At 39.6% G+C, this 20,373-nt stretch overlaps 1 protein-coding gene across 4 annotated transcripts in view; it reads right to left on the reverse strand.

Annotated features, from left to right (window-relative positions):
* Lar (tyrosine-protein phosphatase Lar) overlaps positions 1–20,373 on the reverse strand; it is a 210,652-nt gene that overhangs the window by 4,031 nt on the left and 186,248 nt on the right. The window contains exons 8-21 of one of the 4 annotated variants that reach the window (XM_066739191.1): positions 18,046–18,156; positions 17,497–17,772; positions 16,808–17,092; positions 15,998–16,021; positions 15,277–15,377; positions 14,862–15,191; positions 14,592–14,742; positions 13,046–13,342; positions 4,240–4,373; positions 3,958–4,160; positions 3,681–3,847; positions 2,238–3,595; positions 1,934–2,160; positions 50–1,856 (exon numbers count right to left, since the gene is read on the reverse strand). In XM_066739191.1, the coding sequence (XP_066595288.1) occupies positions 50–1,856; positions 1,934–2,160; positions 2,238–3,595; positions 3,681–3,847; positions 3,958–4,160; positions 4,240–4,373; positions 13,046–13,342; positions 14,592–14,742; positions 14,862–15,191; positions 15,277–15,377; positions 15,998–16,021; positions 16,808–17,092; positions 17,497–17,772; positions 18,046–18,156 (5,471 nt within the window). Of the gene's footprint in view, positions 1–49; positions 1,857–1,933; positions 2,161–2,237; positions 3,599–3,680; positions 3,848–3,957; positions 4,161–4,239; positions 4,374–13,045; positions 13,343–14,591; positions 14,743–14,861; positions 15,192–15,276; positions 15,378–15,997; positions 16,022–16,807; positions 17,093–17,496; positions 17,773–18,045; positions 18,157–20,373 lie in introns of all 4 variants that reach the window. The other 3 variants (XM_066739190.1, XM_066739192.1, XM_066739193.1) reach the window with 3 other exon arrangements.

Consider the following 20,373-nt stretch of genomic DNA (forward strand, 5'->3'; position numbering starts at 1 on the left):
CAATTTCACAAGTATTCCTGCTAAAAGAATACAACTGTATCGTACTCACTTCAGTTTGCACCATTGCTGGACGTTGCGTACGTAATATTCTAACAGTCTGGAAAATATCAACTACTCCCTCGTACTGCATTCGTTCCAATACGATGCTGAGTGTAATGAAAACGCCGGTTCTTCCAACACCAGCGCTGCAATGTACTGTAATTGGACCGTCTTGACCAAATTGTTCTTTCGTTTTATGAACCTGGCCAATGAAATCGATAAAACCATCACCAGACTTTGGTACACCCTGTTCTGGCCAATCGATAAACTGAAACTGTCTAACTGTGCGACTAGCCCCATCACGAGCATCCGTAACTTTAAACTCTCGTAAAATATATTGCGGCATATTGTATTCGGCAATAGGATCTACTACGAAGCACTGATAACGAATGGATCTGTCAGAGGGCCAATATTGGTGGCACTTTTCCCTTCCCATCTCTTTCAATTTCGTTAACATGACTACGATAGTAGAGTTGTGCTCCCAAAGCATACGCCAGAAGTCATCAGTCGTATCGCAAAGAGGCCCTTGAGTGGCGATGTATGCACCTCTGTAACGATACCCATCGATTATACTGGCATTAATGTAGTCCGAACCTTCTATGTTGCGCTGCGGCTGTAAGCATACTCTGGTGCATTCGTAAGGCAAAATGTGAACCAGTCGATTTTTGTGCTTATTACAATTTAAATTTGCCGATATAAATCTCGTAGAATCAGCTTTGATGTTGGACAACTTTTTGAACTCCAGCTCCATACCGGTGATATTGTCGATTTCGGGTTGCATGAGTTTCTGAATGTGAGAGTGCAGGTTCCTAGCGGGAACCTCTGTGTTGCCGCAAATAACTGCTTCGTAAAGAGCGTCGTGAATAAAAATATATTGATCCTCCGTTTGAACCATATAATTTCGTTGGGCTCTTAAGCAAGTAACGTGACCGTATATATCAATCATTTTCTCGTGTTTGATACGCTCTAGCATCGAATCTATTACGATAAAGCAGCCGGTTCTACCAACACCCGCGCTACAGTGCACTACTAGTGGTCCGCTCTCGGGTACGTTCAGTGATCTTACGCGTCGTAAAAATTGCAAAAATGGCGCAGGATGCTCCGGAACTCCGTGATCCGGCCACGCGGTGAATTGCAGCTGTTTAATCTCGCGTCTTTCGTTGTAGCCGACTTTAGAAACTTGGAACGTTCTTATGCAATAGGTCGCCAATTCTTGAATATCACTGATCGTTATGGTCATCTGTCCGTAAGTTTCGGAGCCTCTGGTCGGCCAATACTGATCGCACTTGATTCTAGTCCTCTCCTCCAGTTTCGTCATCATGACGATGGTGCTGGTCCTCAGCTCCCAACACATGCGCCAGAAGTCCCCGAAAGTTTCTTGAAGCGGTCCTTGCGTCGCCACGTAAGCGTTTTGCTTCCGGTACCCGTCGCAGTAATTCGCGTTAATGTAATCCGAGCCTGGCATGCCGTCTACAGTTTGAAGAATTACTCTAGAGTGATCGTAGGCTATCACATTTGCGTATCTATTTTTCGACTTGTTCACTTCCATATCAGAATGGTCCCAAGTAAATTGCTGACCAGGCTCTATCGATTCGTACTCCTGACTAAACCTGAGATTGTCATTCGCTTTTAAGCGTTCAATGTGATTCCCCAGCTCGCTAATGGAAATCGGAGGATGCGAAATCATGCCAGGTGTTTGGAAGTTCAATCGTCGCATCTCGACCGGATCGGAAGGTGCATGGCTCGAACTGATATCGGCCGCCATGAGAGGTCGCGTGACAGCTGCTTGATCCGGTGCCTTACATGGCTGCCTTCGCCTGTAACGTCAATATTTAAAAGATACGATTTCAATTACATAGACATCTATAGCTAGCTACTACTACAATATACTTACTTTTTAATAACGAACAAAAGTACAAGGCACACGCTGACCATTAAGGCCGCTATGATAGGCCCGATTACCCAGACCATACCAGGTTCCTGACCGCTGGTTTTCACCGAGACTTCAGGGTTTCCATCAACCGGAATGTCTGGATTGGGACGGCGAGGAGGTTCGCCAGGCGGAACCTCTCTCATGTCGAGGGAGAGGTATTCCGAGAAAGGCGACGAGGTGTACAAATGCTGAAAAATAAATGCCAATTAGAGATGCCGTTTCGCACCACCAGTCTTTCTCGCGCAGCACCAATTATGATTTTTACCTTTCGCGGAGTATCCACAACCGCCCGAACGAATATTCTGTATCTCTTGTTCCTCTGAAGCTTTCTATTTTCATAGCCCTCGTAAATATCACCGTTTCCTAAATGAAACGTGTACGGAATTTCTCTGTGAGGGAATTTGGCAGAAATGTAAGGCGCGTTTTCTCTATCCTGCTTTCCACTTTTACCGGTGATCATGTCCTCCGTCAATTCGTCGGGATGCTTGTCCGCTGTGGATTTGTCCTCGGGTACCACGATCAAGTAATAATGGGATATCGGCCCGTACTCTTCGGAGGCTTGAGGCAAAATCACGTGAATCTCCTCGCCATTGACCACGCCGTAAAAATCTGGTTTCACCATTGGCTTTGGAGCAGCCATTTGCGTTGTTACTGTAATTTTTGCCGGTGGCGTATACTTCCCATCGGGTGGGACCGCACTGACATTAACGTTGTACGTCGTAAATGGCTGAAGTTCGTTGATAGTGGTCGTAGTAACCTGGGAATCCAATATCAATTCTTTACGTGGCACGATTTGCGTTTGCGTTATACCCTGAGAGTCGACGAATTCTTTAATGGCGTCAAATGAAACTTTGTAATTTATGGGATTCAGTCTTCTTGGTGGGGACCACGATAGAGTCATGGAATGCGTGGAAGAATCGGGAGCGCGCAGATCCAACGGCACGTCTTCCGGTTTAACTTCGACCGTGACTTTTTCACTCAGCCTTCCCAATCCAGTCTTATATTTAGCTGCTACGGTTATCGCGTATTGCGTATATTTTTCTAAATTCACTAAATCGGTCGATTCCGTTAAGCCGACTGCCCTCTGCTTCCACTCGTCCAAATCTTCCACGGGTGTCGTCGTGTAGAAAATCTGATAGCCTGTTATCTTGTCACGATTTGGCACTGGCTCCCACCAGACCTCCACGCTAGAGTCCGAGGTTGCTACCGCTTTCACGGTCATCGGGGCTCGCCCAATGTCCTCTTTCGTCAAAATTGTAATCTTCTCCGAGTACGGCCCATTGCCTCTCGTCGTGTAAGCTCTAACGTGGAAAACGTATTCCGTATTTTCTTCCAAATTTGTGAACACTGCCCTTGTCTTCGTCGTGTTTCTCTCCGTCGTTGTCGAACGGTCGTTCTTCTTGTGGAATTGAACGTCGTATCCCATTATCTGTCCGTTTCTGTGCTGTCGGAGAGGCTCGTCCCAAGTAACGCAAACCGTATCGGGCGTTTGGAAAAAATAGGAAAGATTGGTCGGTGGTCCAGTAGGCTCACCTTCGGGACTGAACCAGTTTCTCACTGTTTCCTGACCGAATCCAATGTTGTTTTTACCTGCTACTCGAAACTCGTAATCAACGCCCCTTTCTTCTGTAAAACACAATATGCAGTCAATTTTTAGTCTCGCAACACTGCAGATGTACAATGACATTTACGCGAACGATAGACTCACCTAGATCTGTAATTCTGTACGTGTGATGACTGGTGTCCTCTATGTATTGTTCTTTCAGTGTTTGATTTTTTATACCGTACCTAATTCTATAACCCAATAGCTTCCCGTACGTTTGATTGGGCTGTGACCATTCCAGCTCCAGGACAGGTGGATCTCGACTAAGAACTCTGTAAAATCATTTACAATGTAACGGTGCGAGATAAATCTTTACAAGCATCAGGAAAAAATTCTTAATATTATTTCAATAATAATGACTTTCTTTTTAAGAGATACTTACTTCACATTGACTTGGGGCCTGTTCGGCACACCACCCGGTGTATGAACGTGAACAGGGTCCGAACGATCGCCATCTCCTTTTCTCGTTAATGCAGCAACCTGCACGGTGTATTTTGTATCTGGCTGAAGACCGGTAATGTTGGCTTCTAGAATGTCGTTATCCTGGACGTCGCGACGTATTGGTTCGTTGAGTAGATCTTGGGCCTTAAAAGTATAATAATTCAGGATCAGCTTGGAACTGCAATATTTCCTGTGTTTCGTACGAGGTAAGGAAAGTTCTTACAGCAATTTCTTGGACGTGTATATGATATCCCCTTATAAGGCCGTTTTGTTCCTTCACTTTTGGTGGCTTCCACGAAACGTGAATCGCGGTAGAATTGATTGGCGTTACTTTGACGTCTTGAGGATCTCCTGGCACTGTAACGCAATTTATTGTTACTTCGTGCACCTCACATCATATTTCTCAGCACACTCACAGTCACTCGCGTACAAGTATACATTCATTCACACTGGGGCTGGGATAGTAGGTTAAAATACGAACGTTCACATGGTTTTTCCTTTTTTGTCGGAAAGAAATTGCACGTTGAAAATATTTTCGAACAAACAGTAAACTTTTGAATGGTTTTATTGAACAAAAAACTAGGTGAACGTTTACCGTAAACTGCATAAATAATAACGGTGAAGCAGGGAACCTTGACAAAATTATGTGAAAATAACTGTAAAATAATAAAAATACCGTAATATTAATTGACTCCAACGCTACATTTTCTGCTTGATGAATAATAGAGGACAAATTAAACATTTTGAGAAAGAAATTAATTTAGTAATATTCAATTATAAAAATGTTTATAGTATACAGGAGAAGGAATTATAAAAGAAAAATAACATGAGGATGGATTGTTAACACGATCTTTCGAGAAATAAAGTACCTAAAAATGAAAAAACCAAATAGTTGATAGTCGATAAAGAATAAGTGAAAGAAAAACAGTAAAATAAGATATTAAACACACACATGCTGTCAGTCATACACGGACAGAATGACACAAATAATAATCGCGGGGTAGACACACCCCATATTTTCCGATTTTCGATATAAAATTATCCTCCATTTGAATACCAATAATATTTGCCTTCTGCTTTTAATTCGTTCTCGCGATACAGATATTTTTTTTCAGGATATTAAAATAATGTATCGAACGTTAATTATATAGTACTGCCGATCGGTAATAAGCAAAAAGATGGAAATAATGGAAAGTCCATGACAAGAGCTTCAAATATTAATTATTAAAATTAGGTAAGACCATTTTGAATGGTCGATAAGGTAACAAAAGCTGTGTTAAATATGCATAATGGCTTGTCCAATAAAAGCATCTCAACTTTTCATACCGTCTCTTATATTAGTCAAAAAAAATTAAAACAATTTTGTAAAAAAAAATCTAAGAGACGATGGGGCTTTAAAAATTCTTAATGGTTTAACATAGTTTAAAAAAACACTTAAAATAAGAAAGATGGATGAAACATCAGTTTTAAACTTTATTTTAGGTCTCGTTTAACTCTTTCTCTAGTTCTAAAATCAACAAAGATTATTGAGGTGCTTTAATTACGGCGAAGCATTTGGTATGTGAATCTACTGCAAAATTATAAACTAGCGAAAAAACGCATTATTTTATTGTTGTGCACTAGCGGAAATGCACATAGAGTGCAATGTAATAATATACATTATTTATAATATATATTGTACAAGTGTTATCCATTGATAAAGCTATATTATTTGCGAAAAACGTTGTTATATATAGCAATACGAGTAGCCGGTATTTCATGGACAGTCCAGTATCCTATGCTGAAAGCTAATTAGCCTATATTAATTTCAGCAGTAGGAAGAAATTGTAGGAAAAGAATAAACGCGCGCTGCCAACCTACAGTGTCCATATTTTCTTAAACATCTACATTAAATGTTTCTACAGAAAATATTTTACATTACGCCAAGTTTTAGCTACTGCTGTTAAACAATATTTTTCTGATAAAATGGAATAATTTACTTTGTACGAATCAATATTACCAAATTAATATTAGCTTTGAAATGGCCAATTTTTAATTAATGATACTGGAAGGTAAATTTTTCACTTGCACATCAACGTCTTCGGATAATTTTTTGGTAGTTCAATGAGAAAACCGATAATAACTGACTAAAAACCTTCTGCAAGATACAAAAATGCAGCAGAAGACGATGGAAGTAAAGGCGGACACGCAAAAAAGAAAAAATCATGGCACAGCTCTAGAGGAGCTAGAGGATACTCACTTTTTTCAGCTGCGCCCCAAAAGTCGCCAAAAAAGTGGGAAAAAAACTCGTAAAAATTCGTGTCAACTTCGCACGTAATATGAATATAATATTACAAAATATATGTTATCTTTAGGCATATCAAATATCTACAAAAATATCAACGCTAACTGGCCTTTCGTGACTCTTATTGTATTTACATTATTATCTCTCTTCATAATTATTATTATTATTATTTCTCTTTTGTAGATGAAGCATTCGCACAATCACGTTCTCTCCCACCCATACACTCGGTCTTACATTCTCGCTGTAGCACCGTGTGCTGATCCACATTCGCATCATGAGAAGAATTATTGGTGGACAGAGCTATTAGTTTGACTCGATCTCTTCGCAAATAGAAAGAAAATCGCTTGGTCCTCTGTTGAAGTTGGTCGCCGAGAGGCGGGAGACGTGAGAATATCTTTTTTTTTTCTTTTCTTTTTTTATTTGGCATGCGCAATCACTACTCCAAATATAAAAAATAACTAAAGATTCATGTCCACCTGCCTCGTGCCGCGGTTAGAAAAAATTCCACTTTTTTCTCCAAAAAATCCTTTCAGAAATTATCATCTCTGCCGATTCTATACTTTCTTTTTCTTTTTTTTTTATCGGGGATAAAATTTTTTCGTACAGCTGCATTCTTTTGATGCATTAAAAAAAAACTACCCGATATAACACCGCGCCGAGAAATAAATATCGATCGTGACTAATAAAGCGGCTTTTCTTCCGCGTCACGAAGCATCGATAAAGGAAGACCTATGATAAAATACCTACGAAAAGAAAGCTAGAAAGAGAAAAACGATAAATAAGAATTTAGGGTGGTGAGGATGTATTATATATCCGAGAGAGAGAGAGAGATAGAAAGAGGGTGGTGCATGGTGGGTGGTCGAGGGTATTTTTACGTCGATGGGGCGTGGATGGAAAATTCGCACTTTTTCACGCGTCAGTGAAAATGAAAGAAAATGGTATTAATTGGGATGTATAGATGAGCCTCCATCGTGCTTTTCAGAGAGATCCAGACAATGACTCATCTCGACATTAAAGCATCAACTACAGATCGTATCGAATCAATATGGATATATAAAATATTGCACGCGAGTTAATTTATGATTTTCTCCAGTTTGTCCTTATTTCTATTCGCAAAAAGAAAAGCACGATTCGTGGCAAAATTGTTGCAAAGCTACCCGATGCATGGAATGGAGATTTATAGGGGGAAAAAGTTTTTGCAATTCCAAAAAGTCACCGCAAAAAAAAAACAGTTTTATTAACACGGGTCAAAAATTGATTTCAAAACAGAGGGATAAAAGCATTGCTTTCTCAAAAAAAGTGTTACGCAATGCGATCTTTTTACTACCGTGTCCTCTCATATATTATACATATACATTTATGAATGTATAGTATATAGATGCGCGCATTCATCCACGCAAAAATCACAAAATTCATCGCGCGATATATATTGGGTCGCGTCGCGTTGCGTTATGTACGATCTAACAAAATGCTGATCGTTTGCATGTGTTTTGACGTACTTGATTTTTTCCTTGTACGGCACACGCGAGTTTTTCCGGTTGAAACGATTTGACACTGGCTTGTATATATTGTGGTCGTTGAGTTTTCAGTGTAAAAACCTGCTGAACCTATATTATTCGATCTTAATAATTATAACGGGGCTCACCTAAACAGAGAACAGAGTATACATTTTACAACATGCGTTCAATTGGGACTGCAATTTACTTTCACACATGGATTGATATATATATATTTTGTTACTACTATTATTACAAATTTGTACGCCTGAATATTATAGAAAATAGAAAGAAATAATCTATGACAAAGGCTACGGTATATATAAAATCTTGAATTAAGATAGACATGGTAATTGCAATCAAGGGATACAATATTATTATAAGAAAAAATTGCGTTAAAGTTATATATGTATATATATATGTAATTATATACGCTGAGTCGTGCATGCATATTAATTCAAAGTGAAAGAATAAATAATTTGGTTAAAACGATCGACAAGATAAACGAAACCTTGTGAAACAAAGTGAGCTTTAACGGGATATTTCTATCGCTGTCTGCGGCTTCTCCATTTGAGGCAAGCTAATTAAAGCTACCTAAAGCTACTTCTCTTTTGCCTGTAGCGTACAGCATATTATCAGATAAATAAGTTACAGTATTACAACTGGCAACCCCCGTTATCTTTCCTACATAGCTCACGTGTTACTTCAGAGCGACGATCGTTGCTTTTTCTGCCAACCTCGCGTTTATCGTTTATCGTACAACATTTTATTAAATAACTCGAAAAAAACGAAGAATACACGTACACACATATATGTATATACTATATATACATACACATTCAATATTGGTATTCAAATGTATCAAAGCGAATGTTTTTCTGGTCTTTCGATTTTTGTCCTTTTTATTTCGTCCTGGCACATACACACACACACACACACACACACACACAATACAATCACTCTCTCCTTTCGCTCGCTTCACATTCATTCCACTCTCGCACGTTTCCTTACTCGACCCTCTCTCCTTTTCACTTTCACGCGATTTTACATCGATATCGCACCCAGACGAATGATTTCGTCCCTAAAGGGCGGCGTTGGAGTTTCTTCTTGCTTTTTCCACAAACTCTCTCCTACAGCCACGCACGCACACACACACACACACACACACACATTGGCAAGCTCTCTCCCCGGGACGACCTCGAAGCATCCGATGTCTTGAAAACACAGCGTTCCGTGTACATAGCAAACCATACAGTATGGTTGTAATAATAGTTACTTTAACAAATACATATATATGTATACTCATAGTATACGCTAGATGTTTGATGAACGGTGATTTTCACTCGGAGGTCGCTTCAGGGTGAAGATGCAAATTGCACGGCAGTCATCAGTTCAGGTGCTCCGGGGTGCTTTTAGTGACGGTGCTCGGCACGGCATTGCGAAATACACACACTATATATACGTAGTACTATAATAGTCATAGCGAAGATGTGCCCTTATGCTTTGTGAATATGCCAGCGACGCGGGTGTAGACGCGAGTGCGTTTTGGCCCACCGTATATACAAGAGATATCCGGGCCGCCAATGTGCGATATATTCCGTGCATCTCATCAGTGCTTCTTCAAAATACGTGCGTGCTTCTTAATTTTTCTCTCACACAAGCGGTGCTCGCAACCTTGTATCATATAAACTCCAACTAATAATTCTCCACTCATCGAATGGCAGCTATCATAAATTATTGCAAAGCAGCTATGCAGCGAGTGCTTCGGTGAAATATATCTCTGGTGCAATAAATTGTACGTTTGACACAAACAATGACAAGTGAAACCGTATCTCAATGTGAAAGAATATATAGATATAGATATTAGTTGATAGCTGAGATGCAAACTTTACCTTTGTTTCAGTGCTCTTATCAAACGGTATATATATATACTAACTCTTTGATCGAGCAACGGAAATCCACACGGTTGTTCTCCTCTGGTCGAAAGACCGACTATGGATCATTGGTTCGAGTGAATTAGCGATAAGCGTGCGTATATACGAGAGACCTCGGATATTAAGATTGCGTGAAACCGAAGCACGTGTGTGTAATGGTGCGTAAAGAGAGAGTGCTCTGCGTGAGAAATACGGTGCGGGAACACGTGGAAAGTGATTTTTGCTGGTGCGCGCAAAGACACATGAAATGAAAATATTTAATAATATTATATATATAGACACAGGGGGGAAAGATACGCGAATACTTTTGCTTGTGCTTTGAAATGTGCGATCTTACACGACAGGGTGCTTTCAGCAGTGCTCTTTATATACTATATATATATGATTTTTTTATGAAATTACCTCACAGCGCCGAGTCTGCGTACGGATTTGTATGGTTGCATGCAGGGACAGTGCAAAAATCTTTAAAAGATTTGCCCTTCGGGGTGAAAATAAAAGCGAGAAGAAAGTATCGCGATATTTAAATTTATACTACTGTAGTATGTACGGCAGTAGAACCTTTGGATGTGTGCATGCTACAGGCATTGCTGAGGTCGCACAAGGGGAATATCGTTAAAGTCATGCGAGTCAAGAAATTTGCATATTCGGATTAAAGCAACGCGGAGGACTGATAAATATTTTATCAACTTCATATTTCGGGAAAATCAAATATTTTGCAAATTTCCAATATGAAGTTACGCCGTCGCGTCGTACGGAAGCTCGCTACGGGGATTTTTTGCAAATGAGCCTTTTGACAGCTGGCATTAATCGCGCTAGCATAAATAATGGCAAAAATAGCGCTTTCGCGCGAAATCAGGAGGAAATATGGAGAATATCAGGGAAATAAATTTGCTAGATGCGGCGATGTTAGTGCGGATATTGGAAATTGATTTGAGAGGGGGAAGAACGAGAGCGAGAGAACAAAAGAAGAATGGCGGAAGGGAAAAAATAAGGGAGAACGAAAATATGTGTCTCGTGCATCGGCATGCCATTCACGGGAGCGCAAGAGTGGCGATACTCTTGCGTAAAAAGTATTTACTTGCAGACTCGGCGGAGCTCGGCGATATTTACGGGGTAGCGAGGTAGTGCTGTGTTTTAGGATTGGATCTGGAAATTATTTTCAGGGAAGAACTCGGGTGGTGATCTTTCCCGGAGTTCCATGGATTAAAGAAATTTAAACAAACGATTTCATGCTCTAAACATGTGCAAACGATAGATTGAACTAAATCTGAACTAAAGATAGAAGAGCCTTATATCAGTGATATAAAACTTCATATATGTATAATATGTATAATAATATAAATGTAGTAAAAAGGGTGCGTAATTTATAACTATACACATATATGCATATATATATATATATACATATTATATACTCGTGTCTGTGATTTATTGTCTCGAGGAGTTTTTTATGTATATAAAATATATATATATATGTATATATAGATATAGATATAGGTAAGCGCTTCATTCGCAAGCTGCCGGCCCTCCGGTTTGCCATTACTTTCATACTATATAAGACAATTTCTGCAGTGGAAAGGCAATAACTAATGGCTCGCATGAAAGTAATAGCGCGCACGGTATTGCCGGCAGCTAGCTCTCGCTTCTATTGTCATAACACGTGGCAAGAGTGAGTCATTGAACTAAGAATGAATAAGAGTAACGTAACATTTTTACTGACATGATTAACCACCAGAAAAAAAACATTGAGTGTATGAGTACATATCATTAGATAACTTTTTTTTTTTTTATATGTTAATGTAAATATCTTAAAAACTAGCTGTTCAAAACCTGGATCATCCTCCTGCAAATGCTTTAAGGAAAGATAAAAAATACGTGAATGAGTATATTATCATTATTATTAATATTATTAATATTTTAGAGAGTATCAAAATGGAATAGGGCTACAAAAATCTGTGGCAACAATCAAATAGAAAGAGAGACAAAGAGAGAGAAAGTTATTCGTATTAGGCCCTGTAAAAAATGTTAAGAAAAATCGATTCGTATATAAATTGTTAGAAAAATAGCTGAGCTCAAAAATAGTTTATCAGCTTCTGAAAAATCCGTGGCTGCGTGTACCTGGAAAAAATTACTGGACCGGATATTGAGGAGGTGGTAGTTGGATGTGGATGTAAGGTAAGAGTGATCAAATATTGGTCAGTTTCCATCACAAAAATTCCAAAAATATAAAATCTCGCCAGCCAAAAAAATTCTTTCTCTCGAGAAAAATTAACCGGCCGGAAGTGCAGTGGATTGAAGACATATGGTGCAATAAGTGAAAAGACGCGAAAAATGCTGCAAACACATTGCGCGTTCAAAATCTTAATTCGCGCTTTTCTCATTCAGGCAAAGGTTTTTGCAAATCACTTTATTGAGTCCTTTCTAAACATTTCTCGTTGTACACTCTGAGTGTGGCAATTTATACGCGTCGATGATATAACTTATCCATTAAAAAACGTATACCAATAGTTAAACTATGGTTGGCGTAAGACACAAAGCTTTTGTATTATATATATATAAATATAAATAGTATATTGTTTATTATGTATATATATAAATATATATACTATGTTACAAATGTAAAAGATGATTAGAGCTATGATTGGATGGATGATAAGAGAGAAGAGAAAATGAAGAAAAGAAAGAGATAATGGAGGATAGAGTGTGAGGTTTTTTTCTAGTGTTGGGGAGAGACCGTTAGAAGAGGCTATATATATATATATATTGCAAACTCTGAAATCGAAAATGCAAATGCGTATCAAGTTTGTCGCTAAGCCGGCGTAAATAATTTATTTATAAGTCGCGTCGTCGACACCCGCATTTTAACCGCGCGTTGCTTCGGATTAATTTTTGGCGGGCTTTTATATTTTTGGCTCTTCATTGCGAGACGCATCGTTTTACGTCATTCTCGCAAAGGTTTTTCACCCGGAGGTAAAGCGTACGAAATGCATAACGACCTCGCCATTAAACCAATTTTACTTTTATAAAGTGGATTGAATTTTTAATTTTACCTACAAATCCTTTTTCCTCGTGAATCTACTCGCAGCATATAATAATTAGACTTACGTTCAACGTGATAAAGGTGTATATCGTTGCTCTTAACTCCATAAATATTATGAAAGCAATTTTCGTCCCGCGATAGGCCGATAATAATATAAACGACGAAGGAAGAAAAAGGTGCATGGTGATTAGGTTGCCGTTTAAATTTCGCACGCAATTCCTCAAGGTTTCTGCAATGAACATAAAGAAGTGTCAGTCAGTGGGTATGATACATACCGTCTTCGTGGGTTCGGACCGAGATAGGATAACTCGGAGGTCCATCACCTACGCTGGTCCCGGCCAATACCCAGATTCGATATTCGGTCCATTTTTTGAGCTCGTCCAAAATGAATTGCGTGTCGTTCAGTTTGATAACCTTCGCTTCCGAGTCTGAGCGTCCGCTCTCAACGACTTGCAGCTTGTAGTAAACGATCCTCCCATTGGAGTGATCGGCGGACGGAGGTTCCCAAGTAACCAAAATGGATGTCGGGCTGATCGCTTGTCCAGTTACATTGCGAGGCGGAGCCCCGGGGACTGTATAACACTCAGATATAGGAAGGAAAAAACAAAATCGGGGATTGTTGTTAAAATTTAACAGTCACCGAACAAACGAATCGACCATTTCGATTTTACGTAAACCGGTTTAATCCTACGCTATATGCTATACCAATGGGCGCTGGAAGAGCATCGAACGTCCGTTTGATCGGTCGTTAAACTGATCGATCGCTACGACCACACACGCAAGGGTTGCAACAGTAGCGATCCTTATAAAAATGGGCAATAATTGTAAAATTTATAACGTAAGAATCCGTCGAAAGATCGCGCGAGACGGATCATCGTTCGTGTATACTTACTGAATGGAGGTGTGCTATAAAAACTTTTAGAATACTATACGTAGGGTAAAAAAGCAGTTGCTGCGGCCACACAAACAGGTATATCGATTAAATACAATCATTCGAGGGTGACGAAGAATTCGTTGGACGGTGACTGCCACTAGGGACAAATAAAATGGTACGTGACGATTGGTCAAGGCCAAAAGAAGGTAAACGCAAGGAAAACTCACGAGTCGTTCCCTTGAACATTCGAAAAAAACGTGATTAGACACAGTCGTCTTAACAGCTGGTTAGCACGAATATGTTAATCGAAGTAGTATTATTAGTCACGAGTTAAGGGACGGACAAACGAAAGGTTAGAGGGCAAACGTAAATTGTATAGATATATAATATAATTATATAGATATTATCGAGAATCAAAAGAGGTGCTCAAAATGCACACATATATCAATGCAGTGCGTAGTGCAATTTATATGTATGATATGTACGTATATATATAGAGATATATATAAAGTGGCATCCAAAAACGGCTTTCTTATTTGCAACGCATGCAGTCATTCTCACTCTCCCACACTTTACTGATTCATATGGTAGGTACTGTCTTCCGTAATTCTCATTAATCCTTGATATTTCACAATAAGACTTTGAAAACTCACTACATCTTTTTCTATCAATTATACTAGTATCTCTTTAACGAATACTCATCTCTTCAAGGTATAGCGCAACAATTAGCTTACGCTACCTTCAGGAGCTTCTAGCGCTACAGCACCTCCTACCTGCTGTGCCATCAACGATACGTGATTTCCCGCGGATAATGCAAAATGTTTCATTATGTTTTTCCTACAAATAATATTTGGTCCGACGCGAAAATCACGAATCGATGTTTATCTGGCACTCCTCGCTGCGTGAACTCACTCAATTTAATTTTCATTCTCGTTATGTTTGCTTACCGTACTGTTTGGTGCGTACTGGATACGGAATGGTCGTTGCACCCTCACCCCTTTGATTGCGTGCTGCTAACCAGATATAATAAAGCGTGTTGGGATAGAGGCCGGTCAGTGTGTAATTTTCCACTACGCCAATCTTACGATGATGCTTTTCCTGTTAAAGGCAATCGATGGATGGATATATCGTTCTCTTCTTATACGTACATATACTTATATAGGTATATACCATGTCGACATTTTTCTGAATTATCGATATACCCTTGCCGATCTTACCTTTGCATAAGTATCGTTCCAGAATAGCTCATAGCCAAGTAGTACGTCTCCGCTATGAGCTGGCTTGCTCCACTGGAGCGTTACTTGGGTCTCCCCAATGTCAACTGCTGTAAGCATTTCCGGTTGACTTGGTACCCCCTGCTGCGTTTTTATTTGGACCGGTACGCTCAACGGACCCGGCCCGATACTCGTAAGTGCCTGAACCCGGATCGTATAAATCTTGTGAGATTTTAAATCCGAAATTGTCGTCAATTGGCTATTGTCGACTTTTTGATTCTGCCACGAAGCCATTGGTTGATCCGGATCCGTCGTGTAGTATACCTTGTATCCCTGTCAACCAATAACACGTACATTTTACTTTGCCTCTTCTCCGATCTTCCGCGCCGCGTATTAGCATTGCAAACTCGGTACATACAGTTACTAGGCCATTCGGTGCTTCGGGCTCTTCCCACTGTATGACCATTGTACTGGAGCTCAATGGTCGAACTTGAACCTTTCTCGGTGCGGAACCGGGTTCTAAAATTATAAAAAGTCGAGGATTTATATATATAGATGCTGGCTCCTACTTCCTTCTCGATTACAACTCTGCCATCTCCCAATTAATGTACCAACAAAATAAGATGTACTACTGACACACAAAACAGTTTTTTTTTCTCATCTTATCCGAAAAGAAAAAATCGCCGGAAAAGAAACTTGAAAATAAATATATGCGTTGAATCTTATTGAAGGCAGTGAACTTGTGAAAAGAACCATGATTACGAAATGAAAATTTCGTTTTACGAAACCCATAAGCTCTAGAAAAGAAATATAATCTAACTAAGGATACTGAAAACATACGTTCAATCGATGTAAAGAGTGTGCATAAAGGTGCATTTCATTGTCAAATCAACTATGTGGTTTTGTTGTAATACAGAGAAACCTTTGAACAATGTTCAAGCTGAAAGAACCATGGAGAGATGGGATGAGCATAATGCCTTATTCTGTTAAATTTTCTACGACTTTTTACGCAGAATAATCCCAACTATCCATCGTTTATAGCTGGACCATTTTTTTTTTAGGAAATGCCCTTTGTGTTTAAAGAAAATCATAGTAAAATAAGAATACTACGTCACACTTAAAAAGTTAGTAGGACTTACTGGCACCTCCATTGGTAGATTCCGCTATTGAAAAAAATTAAACGATTATTTACTGTTATCACAACGTTTACAAATAAAAAAAAAAATAAAATTAGAAATACATGAAGGATGTAAAAATTAATTTCTTTTTTAAATTTTTAGATGATGAGTGCATAGTGTGCTATTAATTAAGGAAAAGTGCAGTTATCGTGTGCAAAAGCTCCACCTATTTAGTTTGACACATTTTTAAATTTGGAGGAATAGAGAGAGAGAGAGAGAGAGAAAGACAGACAGAGACACAGGAGGAGGGGGGTAAGGACAGATTGATAAAAGAACTAATAATGAGGAAGGGAAACGGGACCATTAAATTTGAAGATATAATCAGACAAGTAACAGGATGTGCGGTGGGATTGTGTGGCGATAGGCGAAAAAAATTCTTGTCACTTACATGAATCAAATCGTATGTCCACGATGGACAGCATGAAAAAAGGATAGATTTTCCCTCAAAAACCGTTTTAAAAAATCACATTGATTGTACAAAAATACTAGCTATCTTAGACGAAAAAATTCATTGCGTGCCTATTGATTCTTCACTGACTTTTCCCATTGAACATTTGCTTCGTTAACGAAGCAGTTCCAAAAATAGTTTAAAAAAATGGTTTCTCCCAATCTTGTTTAATGAAGTGTTTTGTTCTGATGAGTAATGATGTTAAAACTCAAGCACCATAATTATATAGATAAAAGACAGTATTTTTATAGAAACATTTGTACAACTTAACATTGTGAGTGAAGAATTGAGAAAAAGAAGCAAAGGCAATTAAAAATACTGACTCGTTTCACCAGTGGTGAAGATAACAGGGGCACTCGGGGGACCACGGCCAATTTTGTTGACAGCTGTAACGTAGAGTTCGTATTCCGTGTAAGGACTGAGATTTCTCACGTAGTAGTGCATCGTCGTAATGCCTGAGATTTCAGCGAGTGCTTGGTTCACACTTTGCTTCGGTCTGTGTTGTATAACGTAGTACAATATTTCGGCGCCTTTATATGACCAGCTGAGTTTCACCGAGTTAGCAGTTATTTCGGAAACTTGGACGTTTTCAGGTGGACCAGGAAGAGCTGCGACACGAATTATCGATTTCATTGACAGAGCATATTGTTGTATTGGAAAATCTATTGTTTAGATTTGAAATTGCACTAGACTTTCATTGAGCTCGCTGCAAATCCAAAAGTTTTATTTCAACAGAAAAACCTGCAATAACTTTGTATACATTACGACATGGGTTGTTTCCATGATAAATTTGTGTAATTATAACACGTTACAAAGTACGTTCAGCTATAAGAATATAACTCTCGAACAACAACGCGTTATAATTACGCGAATTTAAAATGGAAAAAAAAATCTCATAATGTCTACAAAGTAACTAGGGGTTTTTCTGTTAAAATAAAACTCGGATTTGCGCAGTGCTATTGTATAAAGTGGGTTACGACTAAAAGACGAAAAGTTGTATTTATTTACTCACATCTGACTTTCACGACGGACGTTTTTTCAATCATACCAAGATCGCTAGAAGCGCTGCAGGTGTAATTAGCCGATTCCTGAATATCGGTAAGCACCAATACGTTTCTACCGACGGGAAGGTTGTCATCTGGCGTCAAATCAATGGCAGGCTCCTTTCTCCATCTGACCGAGGGCATCGGAGAGCCAACGGCGACGCAAGTCAAGTTCAAAGAAGCGCCTAACATAACTTCGCTCAATTCAGCAGGAGGAATGGAGAAAGTTGGCGGTACTCGTCGCACTGAAAAGTTATTAAACGACATTTTGACATAATTAACCTATGAATTTTGATGGCTTATATTGCTAAATATTTGGCATGTAAATCACAAAAGAGCCCTTTGTGCCACGAAATTAGTTTAATTACGCCTTAATTGCACTGCATTAATTTTAATTGCAAACTACAAACAGTTATGTAATGACGTTAACAGTATTATACGTGTCCTTTGCCCTTAATTGTTTTGTTAAAATGTGGTGCATATATATATATATATGGCCGAAATCAATCGGTACTTACCTTTCACATATAACATCGTCGCTTTCGAATATTCGGTTCCAACGGAATTATTAGCCACGCACTCGTACTTGGCTTGATCCTTAACGTCGGAAGCCGTGATTTGCAAAGCGCCTGAAATAAACGAAAAGTGATCAATAAGCGAAGAAAGGAAAGGTGGCTAAGGTGCTATTATATTTCAGCTGCTCGTATTTGGCTGCGAGTGTTCGTGCGAGAGTCGAGAGCGATGCATCATTCTTGAGGAACATATAGACGCGATGATAAGGGACGATTGTTGCAAGACGTATGATTATCTCGGTCAGTACCGGCCGTTTCGTGCTGAAATTTCACCAGCACACCCACTTCTTTTTCATAGTCTCTACATCCACATATATATACACAATGCAAACACTTGCCACGATATTCAACTTGATATATATATATATATATATATTTTAATTCTCTCCTCGGACCTCCACTTTCAACCATTAAGGAATTTAATAAAAGGATCCTTTCGTCGAGATAGAGAGAGAGAGAGAGAGAGAGAGAGAGAGAGATCGTATATAAGATTATAGAAGCTTATATCTGTATTGTTACGATTAAGAGAATATAGTCGAGAGACTAGCCCTTCATTTACTCCATTATACCGGCTGTCTCGGTTTTCTTTATTTTTAAGCAGTTTTCCACTCGAGCATTTTTCTATTATGCAAGTTGGCCGTGATACGATAATCGATAATGGACGTTATTTATACAAGCGGGAGATGTCGTGAATTCTCTGGCGCGGCAGTATAATACGAGGAATGATGAAAAATATAAGTATCAAAATAAGCTGCGCACAGCGGACTGAATTTATGCGAGTGAAGGCGAGGCACGTGCGTGTTCGCGCGCAGGGAAAGAGAAATTGATGGCTGAAAAAGGGTGCGAGTGGGTTGGTGTTTGTTGACGAAAGTGACCAGAGGAGGAGGTGGGGTAGAAAGTCAGACAGTAGTAGGGAATAGACACCGGCAAATGGCTGGGTCGAATTTGACGTTACAATCAACGATAGAATTGATCCTGCAATCAACGATGCAGGCACCAGCACCAACCAACCCCACCAACCCCAACAGCGGGGCGCCGGCGTCTCGATTGCAGCGGATTCGGGTTGCCACAGTTAATTTCATGGATCGGGATTGTAGCGCTGTCCCAGAGGCCGACGAGCCTGACCAATTTCTTTCATCGAAAACTGTTATCGGAGACCCTCGAGCTGCTTCAAAGGTTGATGGGGATTATTGAGAAAGGAGAGGGAGGATCCAAGTGCTCCACTCGATATCAGCTCCGATCGTCGTGCATAATCGAGTGTCGTCATTGTCTCATCTACAATTTTCCATAAACCGCCGAGGCGAGAGAGCTCCTGCGGCTATTCCATTGATCCTGTTATTTTTACTCGCATTCAATGGACGACGCGTGCGTGCGTTTATTGTTGACACAGTCCGCATCCTTGGCCGCTCGAAAACACAAAAACACTTTTGCTTATATACATATATTTATATATGTATATATAGGTACATTCGTCTATGGAAAGTGTTTATTTACCCGACTTTAAAACTCTGTCGTATATTCCGACAAGAACGCCTTTTATCCCGTTATGATCTAACAGAGGCTCCCATATCATTTTTGCAGCGTTATGGACTATATTTTCTATTGTAAATAATCGTTATGTATCCTTGGCGGAAATGTTTTTTTACGCAAATTTATCGCTCGCTCGCGAGTGCGACGCAGGATACATGGTCGCATAAAGGGAATCGATTGTTGCATCGAATTCGTGCCGGCTGCGAGTAACGGTCGGAGAAAGTGTAGCGGTGAAAATCGTGGTCTGCATCCACTAATGAAAGAATTCTTTTCCCTCGGTTTTAACGTTATTCCGTCGTCGACCCACCAATTGGTGGAAATGAGGAAAACGTTGCTTCTCACGCGGGAACGTTTACAACGCTCTGTGATAATTGTCGTCGTGCGAGACGGTTAGTCAGTCGTGTATAGCAAAGAGAAACAGAATGAGAGGGAGGGAATAAAAAGCTGGCCGCGCGCGCATAGAGTCCGTCAGAGTAATAAGTAATTACGTTTTGTGTGCAGGAGGATGCAAGAAACGACAAAGACGAGTGGCCATGACGTTGCTTTATGAATTTTAAATAATCTGCACACGCAACTTGGCACAAACTATTTCGCTTTAACAGCGCAACAAGAGTATATACTGTAAAGTACAGGGCATTACGATTTATCTGCGATGGCAGCACCTAACGCTATTAGTTAGGCATTACGAATATTAGGAAGGTGGGAGAAGTATATAAAGGACAGAGGAAGGGGATTGTCCTTCTT

This window comes from Prorops nasuta, unplaced genomic scaffold (assembly GCF_024137725.1).
Source record: "Prorops nasuta isolate Cenicafe-Biocafe unplaced genomic scaffold, Cenicafe_Pnas_1.2 PNAS00019, whole genome shotgun sequence".
NCBI lineage: Eukaryota > Metazoa > Arthropoda > Insecta > Hymenoptera > Bethylidae > Prorops > Prorops nasuta.